General features: G+C 38.9%; 1 protein-coding gene across 1 annotated transcript in view; it reads right to left on the reverse strand.

The window, feature by feature from the left end:
* Positions 1-3,816: 3,816 nt before the first annotated feature.
* LOC117544793 (cadherin-7-like) overlaps positions 3,817-23,375 on the reverse strand; it is a 106,776-nt gene continuing 87,217 nt past the window's right edge. The window contains exons 9-11 of the mRNA XM_034214216.1: positions 17,834-17,951; positions 15,621-15,869; positions 3,817-5,630 (exon numbers count right to left, since the gene is read on the reverse strand). Coding sequence (XP_034070107.1) covers positions 5,116-5,630; positions 15,621-15,869; positions 17,834-17,951 — 882 coding nt within the window. The 3' untranslated portion in view covers positions 3,817-5,115. The remainder of the gene's footprint in view (positions 5,631-15,620; positions 15,870-17,833; positions 17,952-23,375) is intronic.

The following is a 23,375-nucleotide window of genomic DNA, read 5'->3' on the forward strand; positions in this document are numbered from 1 at the left end:
CTTTTGCACCCTATTACCCTAATCTTGCCACTTTGACCTACTTTTCCACTCGTTGCATTCCCCAGGTGCCTCAGGACCAAGCTGTTGCACTCCCACTCACATCTCAAGAGAATTATTTATATTGCCCAGGTCTGGGACCAGTCTAATTTGTGTGGAACTATAGAATACACAAATCTCAGGTCTGACATTTCTGTTGCTGAAGGCAGGCAAACTGTGAGTGCTGCTGAGAGATGGAGAATAAAACATGGCGCTGCAATGGCCTTTGATCTTCCTTTCCCTCCTTTTCTCTTGTTCAAAGGCCCAGTGAGGAGGGGTCCAGCTGATGGGGGGTGCCCCGTCTCTCCACCACCAACAGGCAGACCGGGGTGGCTGACCAGCACATTATTTATTTTGTTCTGCGTGAGAGCAAGAAAGACGCAGAGAGAATTTTCTTTGGAGTTTTCTTTCATGCTGGGTAATCGCAGAAAGAAATATTCACACGCATGCATTAATATGCAGGTCCCCAGTTGGTTTAAAGTAAGCTTATATTCAATGAATTCCTCCATATCTTTGCAAGAGAGGGGCATGTTATACTTAAATGATCCCACCTGAAAGACATTTGTTACCTTTATATGAAATTCCTCGCAATAAATGCTTCTATTTTTGGTTGTTTATAATATATTTCATGTTGTGGTGCATACATAAAAGTAAAACAAAAATTAAATACACAGATAGAGAACTAGAAAATATTAAAATAATAATATAATAAAAATATAGTAAAATATAACAGTATTTACATAGGAAGGGAATAAAATATAATAAAATATGGAATAAATAAATAGGCTACGCCTGGTTTCTACAGACTATCCGGGCCTTATTTCGACATAAAATACACTGTTTTCATTTTGCATTTTTTCGAAATGATTGTTTTCAACATAATTTACTGTTGTATTTTACTATATTTTGTATTTTAAATATTTTTCTAGTTCTCTATCTGTGTTTTTATTAATTGTTTTACTTTTATATATGCACCACGACATCAAGTCAAATTCCTCGTACGTATACCTGGTAATAAACCTGTTTCTGATTCGGTTTGTGCTGGAATTAAATATATTATAAACAACCAAAAATAGAAGGATTTATTGAGAGGAAACATCACTGTTAATCTTCTCCTTCCAAGAGTTTGACACAAAACCATCATTCTAGAAATGACAGAGTCTCTGGATATGGGGCCCTCTGTGTCAGGGCAATCTGTTGATGATGCATTATGATAAGAATTGAGTGAAGTGGCTCTTTACTGCCAAGGGCCTCCAGAGGGGCCCCGACCAACACCAGTAATCAACCAAGGTCGAGATTGGGCCCCGATAGAAGAGGGTCCCTGATTGCTCATAAGTAGCCCCCGGCAGCCGCCATTTAAGACACTCTTCCTGATTTTGATTGACAGCTGGTCAATCCAAATCAACTTCCTGTCGCAGCTGCTATCAGTGCTGGAGTTTACATCATATCTCTATGTTATAAGCTAAAAGAATGTGATACACCAGCTGCTTTTTGCTATAATATCACTAACATCTCTATAGGAACTATCTTTTTTATAAAGCTCACAAAACAAACAGCTTCAGGGGAAACAGAGGAGAGCTGTTTTTGAGTTTCAACTGTGTAACTGTGGCTAAACGACCTCTAAAGTTTTGTTTCTGAGTTTCAGATCTACATTTTTAAAGCACAACAGTTTAAAGTAAGAATCTATATCTTCACATCAGATATCAGCCTTCAAGATATTTTTTCTCAATGTTAATGCAGATAAAATGCAGTTTTAAATGTTTATTCTTCGTTTCCCAGTGAATGCAGCTACACTGGTTGACTTAATGCTAAATATGCTATTGGTCAACCCTCTTGTTAAGTGACTTATATGTAGATTTTTGGGGGGTATTTTTGTATCTTAATCTTCATTTTTGGTTTAAGATTCAAGATTATATCTTGATTATCTATAATGTATTGCATAAAATGTTAATGCCCATGTAATTCTTGTCTTCGGTCATCAGGTAAGCGCCTTCTTACTAAACCTTTTAAATACTCTCTAAATCTACACTAGTCTCAATTATATACATCGTTTGCAATAATTTATTTTAATTCTATATATTGCACCTATTTCATTCTATGTCTTTTCATTCAGCCCTTTTCCTCTATTGTTATGTGTTTGTGACCACGTGGCATCCCAATTAGTTGTCTACTTTGTGAACCTCTGCCTTTTAAAAGTTAAATGTACTTAGCTAGCATTAGCATTAGCGAGCATAAGCTCTAGTTATTATTGTAGCATTGAAATTGCGCAAAGGTGCATTTTATTCCTTACTCAAAAAACGTTTTGTCTGTAAGAAAGAGATGTTTCTTCTCCAAAATGTTAAATATTCTGGCATTCAACTATTAAAAAAAGAGGACAATGTTTATTTAGGTTTCAAGGCGTTTCTTTTACACATGACTCGATTTAGAAAGTTTTATCAAGCAACATCATTTGGTGAAAATGCTGTCCAACTCCACTACAAAAGTGTTTCATTCAATAATTTCCACATGAAGCTTCTTGCTCTTTAAAGCTCTTACATGTGTGGTATTGAATTAGCGATGCAAGAGGATATCATGTGAATATATTTCTTCGTGTTAATTGCATCATAATGAGCACACTGGGACCCTGGTTACTCCTGACTCACACTTAAACATTCTCAGATGTCTTGTTTTTGCCAGGTTCAAAGCTTTGGAAACTGTGTCAATACCTGTAAGGAGATGGCATATTTACCAGGAGACAATGCATAACAAGTTCATTGCAATTTCTTTCATCACTGTGAATCATACAGCTGTATTCATAAACCTCTGAGCTGTCGAGACGCGGAGACAGCACTGTGACAAAACTCGACTACTTTAGAACCCACATCTTGGTCGTGGTGGGTCATCAACTGAGCGGATTGTGCAAGCTTCAAAACAGTTATTACTCGAATATTACTTCGACATGCTATATTATGACTTTTCTTGTCATTTTTAAACGACATACTATACTACGCCTGGTTTCTACACACTATACCGTGCCTTATTTAGACAGAAAATACCATGTTTTTTTGTTGTTATATTTCAACATACTAATATGTCATTTCTTCTGATATTTTCGACATAATACAACAAGTTTCTTTCTGATATTTTAGACAAACTATACTATGTACTTGTTTCAGAACATTTCAACATACTATATGTCAATATAGACACTTTATTACAATTCTATATACATGTAGTGTATACAAAAAAAGCCTTGTTGAACATTAGTGGAGTATAAACAGTTGTAGTTAGAGGTAACATTCAATGTAAATATGCATGTAAGGTATAGTTAAATAGTACTTTTTTGAGGGGTAATTAACTTGATAAAGGGCTGATATCAATGAGAGCAAACATAAATATATATATTAAATAAGAAGAAATAATCTATTAAGAAAACATTTTAAGACTTTTTTGACTTTTTTCTTTGGAAGTATGTTCCAATACTTCCACACTGTGTACGTGTCTTTGTCCGGGGAGTTGCTGTATTTGAATGCACTTTTCTTCCTTGGACTGTTATCCTCGGTGGAGCGCCTCCATCAGGCCTTTCAACTACAAAAGCCTCATCAAAAAGAGATATAAAAGACAACAAATAAATCCCCCTCCCTCTAGTTCTTTGAGCTCCCCACATGCCCAGCGATAGGCACCATTCTCTTTCTTGTTTTCTAAATCATTGATGAATCCTCTTTGATTCCGGTTGTAGTTTATCAGAGGTAAACTTTATTTCTACTGAGCCACGATGGAATGAAACAAATCCCTTCAGTCTTTTAAGGAACTGAATGTCAATTTTATTTTCAGCAAAAAGGATAAAAACATCATTTGCACAATTCTGACTCTTCAAAAATAAATAATAATACATAATTGGTTGTACATGTTGGCACCCAATCGTAACATAATTAGTTTAAGCTGGAAAAACAACATAGCACACTGTGTCCTTTCACCATTATTTAACAAACAAACCAAGTGATTTCATTTCTGAATGACAATATATGTTGGACTCTGCAAACTACAGAAGCAAAATGCAGTTACTTACAAAGTTCATCTAGATAAGGACTGTCACTTCAGAAACAATTCTTTTTTCTGGAGTCTAGTTGGCATGAACCTCGCTATCAAGCACAACAAGGACGGATCCTTCCACAAAGATTTATCATGTAGAAGCCCCCCCCCCCGACTCGTATAAAAGCAGAACAACCAAATGTTGACATTTTAGAGCTCAGAAATCATTGGACTTATAGAAAGGCGGTAGACTCAGACAAACACTACATTGCAACATCTGCTAGATGTATTGTTAGGAGAATAAAATAAATTATTCTTTCCTCTTCCTCCCAGTGAAGACATCAAACCGACATGTCATTCTTTTGATTACTTGCACAACTTACAGTATGTCTTCCATCGAGTGTTTGTTTATTCTGTACGAGTGCAGCTACACTTCTCATATAGTGTCGAGAGGTATGAATAATGTTGAAAATATTTATGAAAAACAGCTTCTCATTACCCTGATCCCCAACCAAAAGAAAAGAAGAAAAAGAAAATAAAGCCCACGGAAATTGTTGTCAAATTTCAAATGAACAGTCAAGTGACTGCTGATTAGCCGCCAGGGACACAGTATGTCATGAGAAACTTCAATGTTTGTTTTTTTAGCACAAAGATAGCAAAGGAATGCATCAAAGCAGAAGAGTGCTGGGCCCGTGCCCATCGCTGGAATGAAAGGACAGGTGCCTCCCCGTAAAAATGTTCCAACATGTATGCAGTCAATGGTTGGACTGGAGCCTAAAATCTGCAACCTTTAATGTCTTTTGAACACAAGGTCTCCTCCTCAGTCAAGCCACTTTTGAAGTCTGTCCAAACTCACCATGGCACGCTTTTGAAGAATCCACACAAGGAGGTAAACAAACCAAAAAAACCTTTGATGTCAAAGTGTTTCTCTTTCAATCTCTCTTGTGTTGAATCTTTTTCCTCCAATGCACTAAGGCAGACAAAATCATTTTTCTCTGACAATAAATTACTCTTTTTTTTTTTTTTTTTTTTTATAGTTCGAGAAATGTTAAGAGAGACATTGAGGGGCTATGAGAAGACACTGGTGCCGTCGCTGTTGCCGTACAGGTCGGCCAGCTTTTTGAACCGCGGCCCCCAGTTGCTCAGATAGTCATAGTTCTGATCCGAGTCTGTACTTAGAGACTCCAAGGAGCTTAGTGACTCCGCCACAGAGCCGCTGCCTTCAAAAGCATACGTCTGTAACGAGTCATAGGGGGGGGCCGACGGGTCCACGTCAGCATCTTTGAGTCGCTCCCAAATAAACTCTCGAAACACCACGTTGTCCGGCAGGGCCTTATAGGGCGGGCGAGCGGTTGATGGGTAATGAAAGAAGGTGGGGGTGTCCGGTGTGACGTCCCGCCTCACGTTGGGGTCCCTGATGATGTTCAGGTTGCGGAGGGTAACCATGTCGAAGGCCTCCGTGTCCTCCTCGCCCCCCCCCTCGTCGTCGTAGCGCACAATGTTCTCCCTGATGTCCCGCTCCTCCTCGAGGATCAGGGGCTCCTTCCTCCTGCGACGCATCGTCACTATCAGCAGCACCATCACTGCGGAGAAGAGGAGAAGACATGTCCGAGTCAATATTCAGTGACTATTCTGTGCCCAGTCAGCGGAAAATATGCAGGAATATGGAACTTTTGTAAGAGCTGGAAACAGTGTGACAGCAACCAGGGGTGATTTAAGCCAGGGGGGATGGCAGAGTGATATGATATACAAAATAACTTTTACAGTACACTATATATATATATGATAGGTATACATTCACTATCTTTTGAATATATGTATACATATTTACATTAAAGCAACAGATTAAAGCTAAAATATACATGCCAAAGAAATGTATACATGGTTAAAAAGGAGAAATGGTGGACAATTGTATCTAATAGATAGAGTAATAGATACATGTCTCACATCTTATTTATATCATAGTTTAATTTGTATTAATGTATTATATACATTTGTGTTCTTTGTTAAAACCTGATAAAAGACCTTGTTGTTCTTGCTTATGTTCGAAATGTAGCTGTTTGCTTATATGTTTTTATTTGTGTATAGATGTTGCAACTATACAGAGCTTTAGCAATACTGTATACAACTATGGTCACGCTATTGAATTGAACTGATAAATGGTTGAAATAGTAAGATAACATAAATGGATCAAAGTTTCAAATTGTGGGCTAGACAGTGAAAAAAGACCCTGTTTAAAACCAAATGAACACATTAGAAACATGGCAGTGGTGTCAGTGAAGGTGTTTTTGACTTCAGATGACTGGGCTATGGGGAGGACACAAAGTTGGGCGAACCACTGCACTATGAATACAATTAGAGTTCACAAAACTAAACCTGCAATGTATCATATTGCGCTCCTCTGAGGTTTCCCCCACCTACATTTAACTTCAAGACTCCAACAAAGTGGAATGTGTGTCCCTGTGAGATCCTACAGAGCCCCTCCTCCAGCCCCCGCTCCCTCAACCATACATTGCTGCTGAAAATAACTCTACGCCCAAGCAAACTGACAAATGTCTAATGATCCTCTATCCATCAACGTCAAGCTGGTGCCAGTGAAATATCGCTCCGTGGGCCCATATTTATTTTTTCCTTTCTCCACGTCTAGCTGTTGCAGGCTGAGGAGAAGGAGGCCGAGGAACCAAATCCAAACCCCACTTCACACCCTCTATTAAGGGAGCAAATGGAAAGGATGGAATGGAGGAAAATGTCACATGGAAAGGCAGCAGGAGATTAATGGCTGGCTGTTTGGCGACCCTACAACAATACTCAGTAAGGTCCCTTCAGTTTAATAACAACTGCTAATATCTGTGAAAACGTATTTAGAGCCGAACGCCAAACATTTCTGTGTTTCCTTTTAATTTTCAGGAACTCTAAATTCTATTCCATTCAGTAGGGTTTCACCAAAGTGAATTACAGAGTGGCACATTGAAATAGAATATTCTCAGTGCTATCCAGCAAAAAGCTCTTTAGGGTTTAATGCCTAGAAGGCAGTCACGATGCTTCACAGATTGGAAGCGGGCCAACATCCAATCACGTCGTACGAGGAGGAGCAGGTGGATGGCCGGGCATACAAATAGTGAGTTTGTGTCAGGTACTGTACCGAGGGTCCTTTAAGAAAGTATTTCCAGACCCAGACAGTTGAGCAAACACGACTAAGATACGCCTCTTCATAACACATGCTGTACACTAAATGAAAAGCAGAAGCAAAGGAGATCCATTTAGAGGTACAAAGGCTTTTTGCAGTAATTGAATTGTTTAAATGATCTACCAGGCTGAATCGATACAGAACAAGGTGAGTTTTCTGTGCTGCCCTTTTCGTACCAGCATGCATCACTTTCTCATTAGAGCGTTTCTTTTTTTTTCAAATGCTGTGTGGTTCTGGTAAAACTGGGACTGATTATTCTCTCATTTTATGTCTCAGTGCTGCAGTTTAATTTCTGAGAGATGTATCAAATAACAACTGTCTGTAGGGAGGGAGAATGTATGTACAGTACAGTATGTGTGTTTCTACGGTGGCCCTGAAGTGCAAAACACCACAGCATTTCAGAAAACACCACAGCATTTCAGAAAACACAGCAGCATTTCAGAAAACACAGCAGCATTTCAGAAAACACTACAGCCTTTCACATTGGACGGAAAGGGTATTCCTTTAGGGAGAACACTTCTTGTTTGTCATTGGACAGAGCCAGCCAGAGAAGCACTGCTGTGATTGGTTGTTTTTGCTGCCAGTCAAGAAATTACGCTTCGTGATGGGTCTCCACTCGACAGCGCAACATGTCCCAACCGTCCCAACACATCAGCCATTAGCTGTTAGCACACACTCAGAGCTCACAACTCCTCATATCTGTTCAGAAACTGGACAAAAGTTCAACATATACAAAACACAGACTGTCGTCATGGTGAATACAGTCGCTGCTTTATTTATGTCTGTATGACGTTGTTGTGAGTGTGGACGGAGCAGCTACAGGTTAGTTTAGCCTGGTAAGGTTGAAAAGGTATTAATTCCTGCTTTAAGTTTTCAGGGGCTTAAAGCACACAGTGGTAAATGAGGTCCAACGGGATATAAAACAATTATCAAGTGAATGAAACTCCTTGGCTAAAATCACTGACAAAAAGTATTCTTAATCAAACTATCAATAGGATAAATGTGTAAGCTGATATTGAAAAAATAATGTTCTGCTGGTGATTCAGAGCCCTTTATGTGACGGCGCAGAGCGTGCTGCTACAGTTTAGCTGCTGATTAACTGCTTGCTTTAATGGCAGATTAATCGACCAGCTGTTCAGCATCCGCTTTACATAAGAACAGCATGGGTCCTTTTCATTGCCAACATATAAACCAAGGTGGACAGAATTTGTTTGAGTATATATTAGAGTAATAGTTTTAATTATAAAAAGTAACTGCAATCAAGCTGCATTTTTAGGAAGACTCTAACCATTTGTTTTAACCTACATTTTAATATGGCTTTTAAATTGGGTTAACTTTCAATTCTCACTAGTATCGTTGTCCATGTTTTACTGTACTTTTAGCGTTTTGCTTTTATTGTACATGTTATTTATTTTATGAATTGTTTTATTTGAACCTATTTTAATTTCTTGTCAGCTTTAATTCAAGGGAATTTCATTAGGATCACTTTAGATGTTTTATCTTGTTCTGTATTTATTGTAATATTGTTTCCATGAAAGGTGCTATACAAATAAAGTGTATTATTATTATTATTATTTGAAAAGCAAAGTAAACACTTGGTATTGGATTTATTCTCAATTATTTAATTTATTGATCTCTAAAAAGTCAGAAAAAGGTGAAACATGTCTAAAGAGCACAATGTGATTTCGTAAACATTATTGTTTAGTGTGACAACAAAACAAAATCAGCTGTTCCTCATATTTAAAAAGGGGAAACAAAACTGTAACCAGGTAACATGTAGCTCTCTGTTTCAGTTTTAACTCTAGCTGACTTGCTGACTTTGTAGTTATACGAGAACAAAGAAACGAAATGGAGGACAGCTGGAAAGAAAATAAAGGTGTCTGTCTACTAGTGTCTAGACACCTGCAGAGGTCTCAGGCGCCCTCATCAACATGACAGATTTCACTCTCCTCCATGGATGACATTGCCACATTCTGCAACCCAGCATGATGAAGGGCATAGAAACAATCAGAATCTACAAACACAAATCCTCCACGTTATTGGCTTCTGTATCAGTCGACTGTATGTTTTCTGCATGATTCAAACAGCTTTTATGGTTCCTTTGTTGCTGATGTTATCTGTCACACTGTTATTTCTGTATCTGTCTGTATTACACTGAACAAAAATATAAATGCAACACTTTTGTTTTTGCTCCCATTTTTCATGAGATGAACTCAAAGATCTAAAACATTTTCTAAATACACAAAATAACCATTTCTCTCAAATATTGTCCACAAATCTGAAAAAATCTGTGATAGTGAGCACTTCTCCTTTGCCGAGATAATCCATCCCACCTCACAGGTGTGGCATATCAAGATGCTGATTAGACAGCATGATTATTGCACAGGTGTGCCTTAGGCTGGCCACAATAAAAGGCCACTCTGAAACGTGCAGTTTTGCTTTATTGGGGGGGTCTGGGGGGGTCCGAAAACCAGTCAGTATCTGGTGTGACCACCATTTGCCTCACGCAGTGCAACACATCTCCTTCGCATAGAGTTGATCAGGTTGTTGATTGTGGCCTGTGGGGTGTTGGTCCACTCCTCTTCAATGGCTGTGCGAAGTTGCTGGATATTGGCAGGAACTGGAACACGCTGTCGTATACGCCGATCCAGAGCATCCCAAACATGCTCAATGGGTGACATGTCCGGTGAGTATGCTGGCCATGCAAGAACTGGGATGTTTTCAGCCTCCAGGAATTGTGTACAGATCCTTGCAACATGGGGCCGTGCATTATCATGCTGCAACATGAGGTGATGGTCGTGGATGAATGGCACAACAATGGGCCTCAGGATCTCGTCACTGTATGCTCTGTGCATTCACAATGCCATCAATAAAATGCACCTGTGTTTGTCGTCCATAACATAGGCCTGCCCATACCATAACCCCACCACCACCATGGGCCACTCGATTCACAACATTGACATCAGAAAACCGCTCACCCACACGACGCCACACGCGCTGTCTGCCATCTGCCCTGAACAGTGAAAACCGGGATTCATCCGTGAAGAGAACACCTCTCCAACGTGCCAGACGCCATCGAATGTGAGCATTTGCCCACTCAAGTCGGTTACGACGACGAACCGGAGTCAGGTCGAGACCCCTTATGAGGACGACGAGCATGCAGATGAGCTTCCCTGAGACGGTTTCTGACAGTTTGTGCAGAAATTCTTTGGTTATGCAAACCGATTGTTGCAGCAGCTGTCCGAGTGGCTGGTCTCAGACGATCTTGGAGGTGAACATGCTGGATGTGGAGGTCCTGGGCTGGTGTGGTTACACGTGGTCTGCGGTTGTGAGGCCGGTTGGATGTACTGCCAAATTCTCTGAAACGCCTTTGGAGACGGCTCATGGTAGAAAAATTAACATTCAATTCACGGCAACAGCTCTGGTGGACATTCCTGCTGTCAGCATGCCAATTGCACGCTCCCTCAAAACTTGCGACATCTGTGGCATTGTGCTGTGTGATAAAACTGAACATTTTAGAGTGGCCTTTTATTGTGGCCAGCCTAAGGCACACCTGTGCAATAATCATGCTGTCTAATCAGCATCTTGATATGCCACACCTGAGAGGTGGGATGGATTATCTCGGCAAAGGAGAAGTGCTCACTATCACAGATTTTTTCAGATTTGTGAACAATATTGGAGAGAAATGGTTATTTTGTGTATATAGAAAATGTTTTAGATCTTTGAGTTCATCTCATGAAAAATGGGAGCAAAAACAAAAGTGTTGCATCTATATTTTTGTTCAGTGTATATGCTTCTTTTTCATTTGTTCTATGAATCCTTCTCCAAGCTGTTAGCATGTCTTCCTCCAAATTCCCTTATAAGAGGCCTTTTAAGCTTCTGCCAAGCCGTCATTATAAAGACAAATCTGCTCTTAATTGATTTCAAGCTCATTTCCTTTTCTTCTTTCATTTGAACCAAGTCAACCAGTGTGATTCCAAATAATGACGCAGTTTAAACACACATTTGCAGGTTACAATGTGCACAGCGAAGCTTGGAGATCAGATCTGGGAAAATAAATGGTCTTGTGTCTGAATAGAGACCCATAAATAGACGCATACAGAGGGGATAACTAGAGACAGAGAGTAAGAGACGGATAAAAAGAAATAAAGATTTATCTGGTAAGCAATGCTCAGACGGAAATAAGTGTCTGGATATTCTGACTGCTACATCCTAATGTCCTAATTGGCCCACTGGAGTATTGAGCCATATAAACAATTGTAACAAGATAATGATCATCTCAGTAGTTCCAATATTTGACTATCATTAAAAAAAAAAATTATATGACATTTACAAAGGAAAAAAAACTGTAGTTGTACCGAAGCATTTTCAGGAATATAACTGCTAGGAGTAGAGGACAAGCTCTGTAATTAAATCTAAAAATATCAACGTATGATTAATGACCACTTAGCTTATGAGTACGTAGAGCCAGAGCTAATGTGCACGCACCTCTGCTTTACAGGCAGGCAGGTGGAGACCGCTCACTTTACCCACTGTTAGGATTGAGGCTCTCAGACACAACTGATGAAACCTCAGAAGAGTGGAGGGTGGCACGCTGAAGAGCCTTCCACTCACAGCCTTCTATTGTAGTTATTAGACTGATGATGGGCAACTAGAATCAGTGCTGCTCTCACCTGATCACACAGAGAGACTGAAAAAAAGTGATTTAAGAGTGTGTGCTTGAGTATTTCCATTTTAGCCTTCTTCAAGCGTCACTACATTTCTGAGGTAAAGGTACTTTTTACTTCACTATGTATTTGGCTTGTTTAGTTACATTATAGAATATGTTATAATACAATACATTACACTATATAATACGTTGAGCTACCCAGCAGTGTTTAAAGTCATTGAAATTAGCTTCACTTTTAGCAGTTCCAACATTAAAGTGATGAAGCCTATTATTTTTAAAACTCATTTTAGGTACTTTTACTTCTGGTACTTTGATGATTTAGTACTTTTGATTTGTGCAATTTGAAATGCAGGACCGTTTTAAGAGATGATTTTTCAACAGAGGCTGTGGTACTTTAACTAAAGTAAAAGCTCTGAGGAATTATTCTGGTCTTTTTCAGCCTCTAAGGACGACAGAAGCCCGGGTTTTATTCCATCTGGTGTCTCATTCAAAACAATACAATCACATGCAATCACAGCCTCAATTGCTATCTACAGATTGAAAGAGGTCTTGATGGAAGAGCATCAAGGAAGATCGGAATAAGGACCGCTTTTAATACAAGGGAAGATGGAAAGAGGGAAGAATATGCACATAGAGGAAAAAGAAAAGAGGCTGATACAATTGAGCAACGCAGGATGATGAGGACAGCTGAGGACACACACACACACACGCACACACAGAGACAAGGCGACTCGGAGGTATATTAAACTGGGGGCCATTAGTTCTAAGCCTGTGGCCTGAGGCCATGCTGTGCAAAATAGAGCCAGCTTTCATTAGCGATGCTGGGTTCAGGGCCGCTCTGACACATAGTTGCTCTTGTTGCTCTTTTGAAGTTTTCATTTATCAAGAAAAGTATGATCTGCAGTAGGAGCAAGGCAACCTTAAAGGGACAAGGGCAGAGATGAGCCCATCAAAAAACGACTTTTATTGTATATACTGTTTAGGTGCTCATCAGCTTTCAATGAAGATCACCTGAGTATTAAACAGCAACTGTGCCCTGATGTGGAGACGCTCCGTCTGAGGGCTTTATGAGCGTAAGGCAGCCAGGAGGTTCCGGCTCAGTGCTGCAGCAGCTATAAGCTTATGCTAATGAATTCTCATGTCTTTATGAACCTGGTATTACAGTAGAACACAGAGGCAGAGCAGTGCCTGCCCTTGGAAGGCAGTATTCCATACAGTACACATCTCTATGACCTTTATGAAACATAATTAGGTTTATAAAATACACTGAAATGAATCTGGGGGAAGGCTGCATGAGCGCCTTTTAGGAAGGAAAAGGATCTCAAATCTCATCACTGACTCAGGCTACCTTCAGGCACTGCTTTCTTTCAGTAAACGCAGGAGGAGCACTGTCACATAAATGACACCAAATCTTTTTTCTTTTTCCCTCTTTGTTATAATTATTATTGTAAAAAAAAGATTTCTGACATGTTCAATAAATTGACTAATAAAATAAATAATAGAGCATATATATTTTGTTTATTTGTGTTTCCAATCAGTTGTTCATACTTTCTCTTTAAGAATAGTGCTATCACAGCTAGTATTTTGGACAAATCTCTCACCTTTTAAAGGTTAAAATATATAGTATTTAATATAGTCAAGGTTACATCTTTGGATGACCATATTCCTTCAATCCATGTTTATATATTTGATCATGTACTACTGGGTCCAGCTTAACTCTAAGGCAATATAAAAAGAATCCACCAAAACCCAGAATACTCACTCTGGTTAATTGATCGTGTTGGCAGGATTTCAGTTGTATTTCACTAGTAGAAATCCAGGCTGCTTTTCAGAGCGGACTGACCCAGGTCACATGCATTTAACAAAGAGGAAATGTGAGGGGATGATATCTCCCTCCAGGTTTGACATGTGCACGACCCCCAGATGCAACTTTGTTTTGGAAAAAGCTTCTCTCAACCGCCCGCAGAAAGCGTAAGAGTGAGGATAGGTCTGAATGAATACTGAGGTGTTTCGCAGTGAAGCATTATATCAACATCCTCGCCACTTAAATCTGAACCTAAAGATGAACTGCAAAGATTGCTGGCTTGAATATACAGTAGTCCCGCTGCAACAAAGCCTACGAGCTGCTTCAGGCAGACGCGTCCAAAGCGATGCGATGGTGGAGTCTATTAAGCTATCAATGCCCTGCCCACTCTTTTGCTTTGCTGAGGGAATGGGCAAACATTATTATGTGGGAACAGGCGGTCAGAGCTGAAAGAAAAGTACTAGGATTTTATTGGAGAGCAGGGGGGAAGATTTGTATCTCAGATTCATTCCACACTAGAGAGATTTATTACAAAGCAAATATCATCTGATTTAGTACATATCAAGGTTTAACATTTTCCAGATGTAACTCTTATTTTATGACATAAAAATAAAGAATGGCTCAAATATTGCCATGTTTAAGAGTTATTCATTTATAATTGTGAGAAATTGAATTTAGTTGTGTGTTCGTTTTTTTTCCTTCTGAGTCCAATTGTAAGGTTAAAAAAAATGATTTTTCATTTTAAGGACATTCTTTAAGATTCCAACCTCTCCAATTCCCCAATATGTGTTGGGGTAGCTCATTTGATTTGTTTTGAACTGCTACATATTTTGTTCTGCATTCACCAATGTTGGTCATATTTCATTTGCAGAACAATGTTCATTGGGAGCCTTAGCTACTTTCTGACATTCAGTGGTTTAGTTATGTTCGTTCTCTACACCACTAGCTGTTTAGGTAAATTACACTTTTACTACAAAGAGCATAGCTACCTTGCTCTGTTGTTGAAATGAAGGACTTCAGCAACTCCTTAAAAAAGGTTTACTCCACACAAAGATGCCGGATTACTGCCTCACTTCATAGCAATATTTGCCTCTTTCAGTTGGCTTTGCAACATCAGGATCTATTAGCTGCTGATACTGCTAAATGTATAATTGCTTTCCTGCAGATCTACATTTGGGAGATGTCTCAGCTTTAGCTTGTTTTCTAATCATGTGCTCCTGCCATTTACCTATATGCTGTAATTGTATTGACGTTAACTGCTAATGAAAGCATCAAACTGAGCTGAGGTCATTTTCTTTTAGTTGTTACTCAATTGCTGATCTGAGGACAGGGAGCTGTGGTGGAATGTAGCTAAGTACATTTACTAAAGTACTTAACTTAACTAGATAGTTACCATGACATTTTATACTTTTACTTCAACACATTTCAGAGCCAAATATTGCACTTTATATAAACTACTATATCGAATATAGATGTATGAGAATTTCCATTATAGTTTGGGCAATTTATTTGTAATACATTCGTTCCAAAACAACACAATAAAAAAAGCCAATTTTAAAACGGCAATAATAGAATTGGTGTAATTTAAATGGGTGTTTGATTACTTTTAACTTCTGATATTTTGAGAACCTTGTTTGCAGATGATACCTAATTTAAAAGACTCTCGTAACTCTTTCTCATTGCTACTTTTACTTCAGAAAATACCCTTAACATTTCTTCCACCACTAGTGAGGCAAGCAACACCATGATCAGACAGTTTGTAAAGGGCTATTTTGGTGAGTTACTGACAGGGACAGTGGCTTAACCTGCAAAAAAACACCTCTACAACAATGACCACACAGAACCTCACACCGGCCTCTCCAGCAGCATGGGACTGTTTGTTACCTCTGACACTGAGGCCGTATGGATCTTACCGAGAAGTGTGATGATGCAGCCCAGAATAGCCACGAGGGCTCCGGTGCTCAGGCCGGTCGCAGTGTAGGCCACGGCTCCACAAGACAGGGCCACGCCGTCCGAGTCACAGTCACACACTCGCACTGAGAGTGTGTTTGTGCTGCTCAGGGCGGGACTTCCACTGTCCACAATCAACACCGGCAGCCGATAAACAGGCTGCTCCCGCCTCCTGAAACCACTCCTCTTCGTCAGTATGGAAGCTGTGTTGTCTGCAGAGAAGAAGGAAAAACATCCATCGGTCGGACTCCAAAAGAAATGCCTCTAGCTATTTGTAATTTACATGTTTATTGGCTTCAAATGAACAATGAAATGCTTATACATGAATTGCAAGAGGTTTCACTAAATTATGCGATGATTGCGGTGCTTTGGTTATGCAGTTTGAAATGATTTGACTGTATTAAAAGCAGGAATGCCAACAGATGGTGTCATTAACACGATTCATTACATGACACACTGTGGCATCTCTCCCTGGTTTTGGCCACCTGCTAATAACAGCTTTGGTTTAATGGTAATAATCGTATATAACATCTTAGAGTATTAGAGAGAAAGAGGCAGCAAGAGAAGGGAAAACATGTCATTACCAGCTAGAAAACAAAACATTTTAATTATGAAAACACTGAATGCTCTTTCAAGTTGAGAACAAATGGTCACATTGGTGAAGAAAAACAGTTGGTTGGTAACACATATGATGTGTCTAAAACAAAAACACTTTTACTGTTACATAAATATATCCAACGGTGGTCTTTAAATGAGATATTCAGCTACAGTACAAACATGTTCCCTTGTGTCACCGCTGAACAGTGTTAGAAGTTCTTCATTGACAGATTTGAGAGTGCAATAACTGTTCTTATTCAAATCTGCCAGAAAGAAAATGAGCACAGTTCCAAAAAAGTTCAATTTGCTTTAACTCTTGGTTAGTTGCCTTAACCACAATCTCTCTTGGACAAAGCTATCAAAAACGGTTTTCCAGCCAAGTTGTTCTTAGTCTGCTGAGAGGTTAGCGTTAAACATCCAGTTCATCATATAACACAGGTTAGCACTGACATCGATTACTACCTGCTTCCATTGTGGAGCTCAAACAAAACACTCATCACGGGGCATTTACCTCAACGAATGTTTCAGTTCTGTATGTTCTTTAAAGCAGAGGGAGGCCAGCGTAATTATTATGCTCTCGAGATATGCAAAGTTCTAGAGCTAATTTCCTTCATCCGCTCACCGCCTTGCGTGTAGGTGGTGAGCAAATCATTATGGTACAAATCATCAGAACGTTTGTTTTTGCATTTGATGAACAATTACAAAATAAGGGGAGTAAGGGCATTGTCATTGGAGAATGATGGTTTCATTTGGCACAGCCAGGCTCACCCGGGGGGCACCAGTTACTCTGAACTTGGTCTCCTGAGTCAGATTGCAGAGTAGATTGTGTCTCTGCGCAGGGCAGATATAGAGAGCCGAAGTGAGCAATGGCCAAAGTGTCAATTGCATTGCTGCCAGGCTCAATTCGAAAGTAAGTAAGCAGCAAATAGACCGTACCGTACTTGACCAACACCCTTTACAGACTCAAAGGCAATTTTCTCTCGGGAGGTTTTGCTTTAGCAGCTTAATGCAGCAGGGTTGATCTCACACGTGGAGCTTTGACAAGGACATAGACATTTAGTACAAGTTCAAATTGGTGACTTACTTCTGCAGCGAAATGGAATAAAGATTATTTAAGACCAAATAGCAATTGCAATTTATCTGCGGTAGCATGAGTGTTTGATGGAGTACATAAAGCCTTGTCATCATATCACATTCTTTCAGTTCTTCCCAGCAGTTTACACCAACATTTTTCTGATTTGAATCACTCCTCTATTTCATATTGCCCATTAAAGGATCCCATGCTTATGAGCATTTAATAAAAGTGATTGGGGACTCAAATCCACCGTCTTCATTTTGTGCAAAAGTGTTTTCAAAAGACAAGTACAAAAACGGTTTGTTTGGAATATATTGACTTGATTTGTCTAACTGCTGGAGGCTTATAGATTGGAAAAAACAAACTATTGCCAACAGCATGGTAGAGAAATAATTAATATCGTCTGAAGTCTTGTTTTTGTCTCGAATCATTTGCATATTACCTGCACTTTCAGATTTCTCTGTTTACAGGCAATATTAAGGAATATCAAAATGGCGGTTGCACCTTTGTTATCTCGCAGAGTGAAGTTGGGGTTTCCGGCAACAGGGGCAGCGAGGGCGAAATAAAAGCGATGGCCGCTCAGAGGTTCGTCTCTATCCACGGCACTGATGGTCTGGATCACCTGAGGACAACAACAACAACACATTCGAGATTAGTTACATGGCCGAGATTTATCCCATCTCACTGGCTGATGAGGTGTTAACTGAAGCTTTAATGAGAAGTGTAAGGAAAACATTGTATTTGCATCACTTTTCACTTCCATTTATTTAAAAGGCAGCATCAATCTTTTTTAAAAGGCAAAGCAGAGTGTGAGTGAGCTGAAGAAAATTAGCTTGATTCTGATTGGAAGATTTGTTTTATAATGTTTGGCTGTGCTGTGGTGTCGTTTATCTCTTCGAGTACAGTAAGTGCATATTTGGCAAAGGGCTTGGCAACCGCTTAGGATGAAGTGTATTTTCTTTTAGGAAGTGATTTCTTCCGAAGCAAATCATTGTCAGGCAACTATTTTCTGTCCCAGAAACTAGACCATAACATCCATTTAGTGAAATAATGGTCCGACACAAAAAAAACACAAAAATTGATTTTCTGTTGCCTTACATTGTTCCTGTGGGAATTAACAACAACAAACTAATGTTTTATTTGTTCCACTGACCACAGCGTTTTTTTATGAATACCATGATGAAATGGTATTGATGTCTGATTAAGGTACAAAATAAAGATATAAAAGTGACATTTTCTTGTTACACATCTCTGTTTTTTGATAAGAGCCAAAGCCCAATAAATGAAGCCATTTTAAATGAAACATAAACATTCAGCACTTTTTATCAACAAATAAATAAAATAGTCATTTTTATAAACATATATGGTTTCATCATCCAAACGCCAGCTCAAGTATTTCCCTTTACACTTCAATTATCTTCAAAACTGAAATATTACCAATGTTATGTTTTTTTAGTCAATATTACCCTGGATTTACCTCATAATTATCATACAAACTATAATGTGTAATTATAAAAACTTTGTATTATATTCTAATTATCATTTTCAGAAATGTTAGTAATGCTACCCTCACCATATAAACAACCAATCTCTACTTCTGCTTTGAAAAGTATTATAAAAGTAATTAGAATCGTTCAATAACATCATCCTGTTCAATCAATCCTGCGCACAGGTAATTATTATTCTACTTTTCAACACATTTTCCAAGTGCTAGAAATGTTAATTTATGGTGGTTACCTTTCTAACAAAAAAATAGGGCTCAACATTGTATTCAAGAGGACAATTAAAGGGTTAATGAACATCACAAAAGGAATCTAATATCTAAAGCACATGGCATTGACCAACATATAATTCAAAAAAATGCTATGGGAGGTCATTCCTCTGACTCTTGTTGATGTTCAAAATAAAATGCGTATTCTATGCAGTCGGGCATTTCTACTTCATTATTACAAGTTGGAAAATGACTCATAATAAGAACTGCTCTTGCCCGAGGCGATGCCAGACAAGCATTCATAACTGAGAGTTAAACAAGTGAACGCCATTTATTCTGTCCCACTTTATTCTGCCTCTGAACTCAGGACTAAACAGTATCTTCCTCACTTTATTATACAGCCCTGTTGACAACTATACATAATGCAGGAAATCAAATTACAAAATCAACCAATCTATTTACACCCACCAGCATGTGCTGTAATGACTTTTTTATTCAAACAAACAGAAAATCAAGTTATCTCTTTTTAGCCAAAGAAAACAAACAAACACTAAGCTTTAATGTCTTCTAGGCAGCAGCACTTAGATTCAGTAAGAAGGGAGAGAAAAAGGAACATTTCACTTGCTGTTCAGGAGGAGCATATCACACACAAACATGCCATATGGACGACAAATGATAGCCACCAAGACGACCATCAAAGTGGGAGTTACGCATCAGCGTCCTTATACATTTAGATCAAGCCTCCTGAATCCTTTGTAGGCAACCTAGAAACGCAACCCTGTGACAACTCACACTCACACCCATGGACGGGTTCCAAGAGATTCTTAAAAGCAATTCACACTAAATGTTCACATCTCACAGCCCCAAACAGCTCCGCGTCAAACATCAAGACATGAACAGAATTATAGAAAAAATAAATGTGGCGAGGAAGAAGACAAAGTAAATGATCCATCAGTGCTGAGACGTGGATTATCAGTCGTCAGCAGTGATTCAATGCTTCTGGTTACAAGCTGTCAGGTATTAGGGGTTGTGTAGGTGGTAAACGCCATCCTGCCAATAATTAAAACTGGCAAGCGGGGGGGATTCTTTCATCCATGAATATTTTACTGTGTTTCTTAACTAAATTACAAATATTTGCTCTTTCATCAACAAAAGTAACCACAAAGTAAGCTTTTTCTTTCTGTTTACTGCTTGGTATTGTGGCACAAAGGGATTTTATATGTGGAGCAGGAATGCAAAGAGGTTATCTGGATAAATCTAGATGTAATTTAATATTAGAATGGCATACACATTTAAAAGTACCATTACACATTACAGGGATGCTTATCAAACTGCTATTGTGTGTTGAGTGTAACTGTTGTTTTGAAGTGATACGTTTTATGTAGTTTTATGTGTATGTCTGTAGACCAACTAGTCCAATTCAGTTTCTGTTTATTTTGTAATTGATCAGAAATGTCCTTACTAAAACGTTTTCAAAAAGAGTCTCAGTCAGATGCTGTATGAGCTTCAAATGTCTCTAGTCTTCAATACGGTGTCTGTATTATGTGATTGAAGACTTCCGTTTAAGTACGTTGTTTTGGTACCACTTTACAATAAGACTACCCTTATAAAGGGTTTACGAAGAGTTTGTAATTCATTTATTAAGTAGGTTGTGAACACTATAAATCATTAATAAGCTTTTATAAGACATGAGATAAACAGAGCACCTGTGACCGGTTGCTTGCCAAATAGTGAGCCCACATTTATCTGTACTCCATCCATCCATCCATCTTCTCCCGCTTATCCGTGGTCGGGTCGCGGGGGTAGCAGTTCCAGCAGAGAGCCCCAAACGTTATTTTCCCTGGCCACATCAACCAGCTCTGACTGGGGGCGCTCTCAGGCCAGCGAAGAGATATAATCCCTCCACCTGGTCCTAGGTCTACCCCTTGGTCTCTTCCCAGCTGGACGTGCCTGGAACACCTCCCTAGGGAGGCGCCCAGGTGGCATCCTAACTAGGTGCCCGAACCACCTCAACTGGCTCCTTTCGCCCATTTATCTGTACTGCTAAACCTTATTAGAAATGGTACTAACTCATTAATAAATGGGAATGTGTTTTACACTTTACAATCAGGCTCCCTTTTGGCAGTTATACATGTTAGTAACTCATAAGTAAATGGTCATAAATAGAAGCCAAGAAACATCAAGATGGAAGGGGGGGGGGAATCAACTCAGTGAACAACAGATACCAAGGATGTTGGCTGATGAAGAAGTAAGCTATAGCCAATTTTTCCAAATAGTGAGCCTGTGTTGATGTATGCAAACTATGTTAGAACTGGTTTATAAATGGTTCTTAATGATTAATACAGTGTTTACAACCTAATTAATAACCTAATTATAAACCCTTTATGAGGGTAGTCTTATTGTAAAGTGGTACCGCTTTTTCTTTATGTTTACTACTTGGTATTGCAGCACAAGGGGGATTTATATGTGGAGCAGGAATGCAAAGTGGTTATCTGCTCTGGCTCAGGAACATTTGGGATATCTGTGTGTACAGAAATGATGTTTGTGTCAGCATCACATCGGCAACACCAACACCGAGCACCTGAACACCCTCGGCTTCATATCATGAAAGCTGCCATTGATTCTGGGATCATAATAACTCATATGCTTCTCATTCTGTTATGGAAATCTCACATCTGATAGAAACCTTTCTTTGTGGTTCCGACGATGAATCCTATACACAATCTGAACCCTTTGATGTCCTTTGAATATCGCAGATAGATTCGGAGCTTATCTCTAGGAAGGTTTCCATTCCCTCTCTGCTGAGGGAGAGGACTGTAAATCATCCTTAAATCAAACACTTTGTAATGTATAATGCCTTTCATTAGTGTGGCTCTGATGCAAGGCCTTCCTGAGAACCTTTGCCGGGGAATTCTCTAATGGGTTGAGAATTAGACAGGAGGAGAGAGGCAGAGATGTACACATACATTCTGCCTGAAAAACATTAACGGCAGCAGCAGACTGGTGCCTGTCGCAAGGCAAGACTGAGGAGGCCTATGAATCACAGAATGAAAGGTTTTTGGAGTTTACACATGGCTGCGCGTCAGATCAAAAAGGATATAAAAGGACAAAGGTGTCTCTGTTTGTCGCTTCGGAGGCGGAGAATGTGCAAACAACAGAGGCATGCTCGCACATTTCCATACACGCTCATCTGTCCTGCAGAGATTGTCAGCTTGCAGTGACTGGCGGTGAATTTGTGATTATAATCTTAAGAATTAGATGCATCTGCTGTGTATGGAAATCAGTACAGGCAAGAGAGCCTGAACATTTAAAATACTGATAACTGTTTGGGTCAGAAATAGTGTCCTAAAACAGCTTGTCCCAACGTTTTTGACCTGTGTAGTTGATTTTTGATTTGATTTGATTTGATTCATTTCGAAAGTGTAAAACAATAATTAAAAAAAATAATAAAATAATAATAATTAAATGAAATATGAGAATTATTATACTATACAGACTTAAGCAGTGTCAAATTGATAAACAAAAATATGACTGACCTACAAATGATATATAAACAAATGATCTACGTAATTACACATCCGAGAAGGGGTGGGAAGAAGTTTACACTTATTTAATCCCACCCCTTCTCCCACAAACTAAATTATTAACATATATATATATATTTTTTAAAATACATTTTCTTTTTTTTCTTGATGTGGTATGACGATTATGATCTATTAGCTGATAGACACAATTACATTTAGAAAATACATTTTGCAGTTAAAAATCAACTTCATAATCACAAAACAGTAAACGACCTCATATCTGCACACATCTTCTATTGACCTGGTTAATTTATTGATCAAACTATAATATTAACTTTTTACCTGTCATCAAAGGTTGCATACTACCAACCTAATAGTTATATTGCCTCTCTCTACTGTTTTCAAATGTTTTTGAAGTGATGTGTTAGGCCGAAAAAAGAACACTTGATTTGTTATTTATTTGCACCATTGTTTTGTTTTTTTGCTTGTGCACAGGACAGGGGAAAAGCCTTGGATTTGTGATAGAAATGTTTTTGTAGAAAAGTAGTGAGACGGACAGTACATCTGTTTGTTTTGTCAAGTTCAAATTTCAACAGTCTTTCTCCAGAATCGCCTCCTATAGGGTAAAATGCCGTAAGCCTGTTTATAACGGTCTTTCTACCGTCTCAAACTACAGAAAAGGTGACTGAGCCTGTAATATGTTTTTTAACTTCTTTGTCTTTGAATAAGTCAAATAAATAAAAGGGTCTATTATTATATTTACTAAGCAAGTGATAAAGTTAGAAGGTGTGGAACTGTCAACAGATTATTT

Source organism: Gymnodraco acuticeps, unplaced genomic scaffold, assembly GCF_902827175.1.
Source record: "Gymnodraco acuticeps unplaced genomic scaffold, fGymAcu1.1, whole genome shotgun sequence".
NCBI lineage: Eukaryota > Metazoa > Chordata > Actinopteri > Perciformes > Bathydraconidae > Gymnodraco > Gymnodraco acuticeps.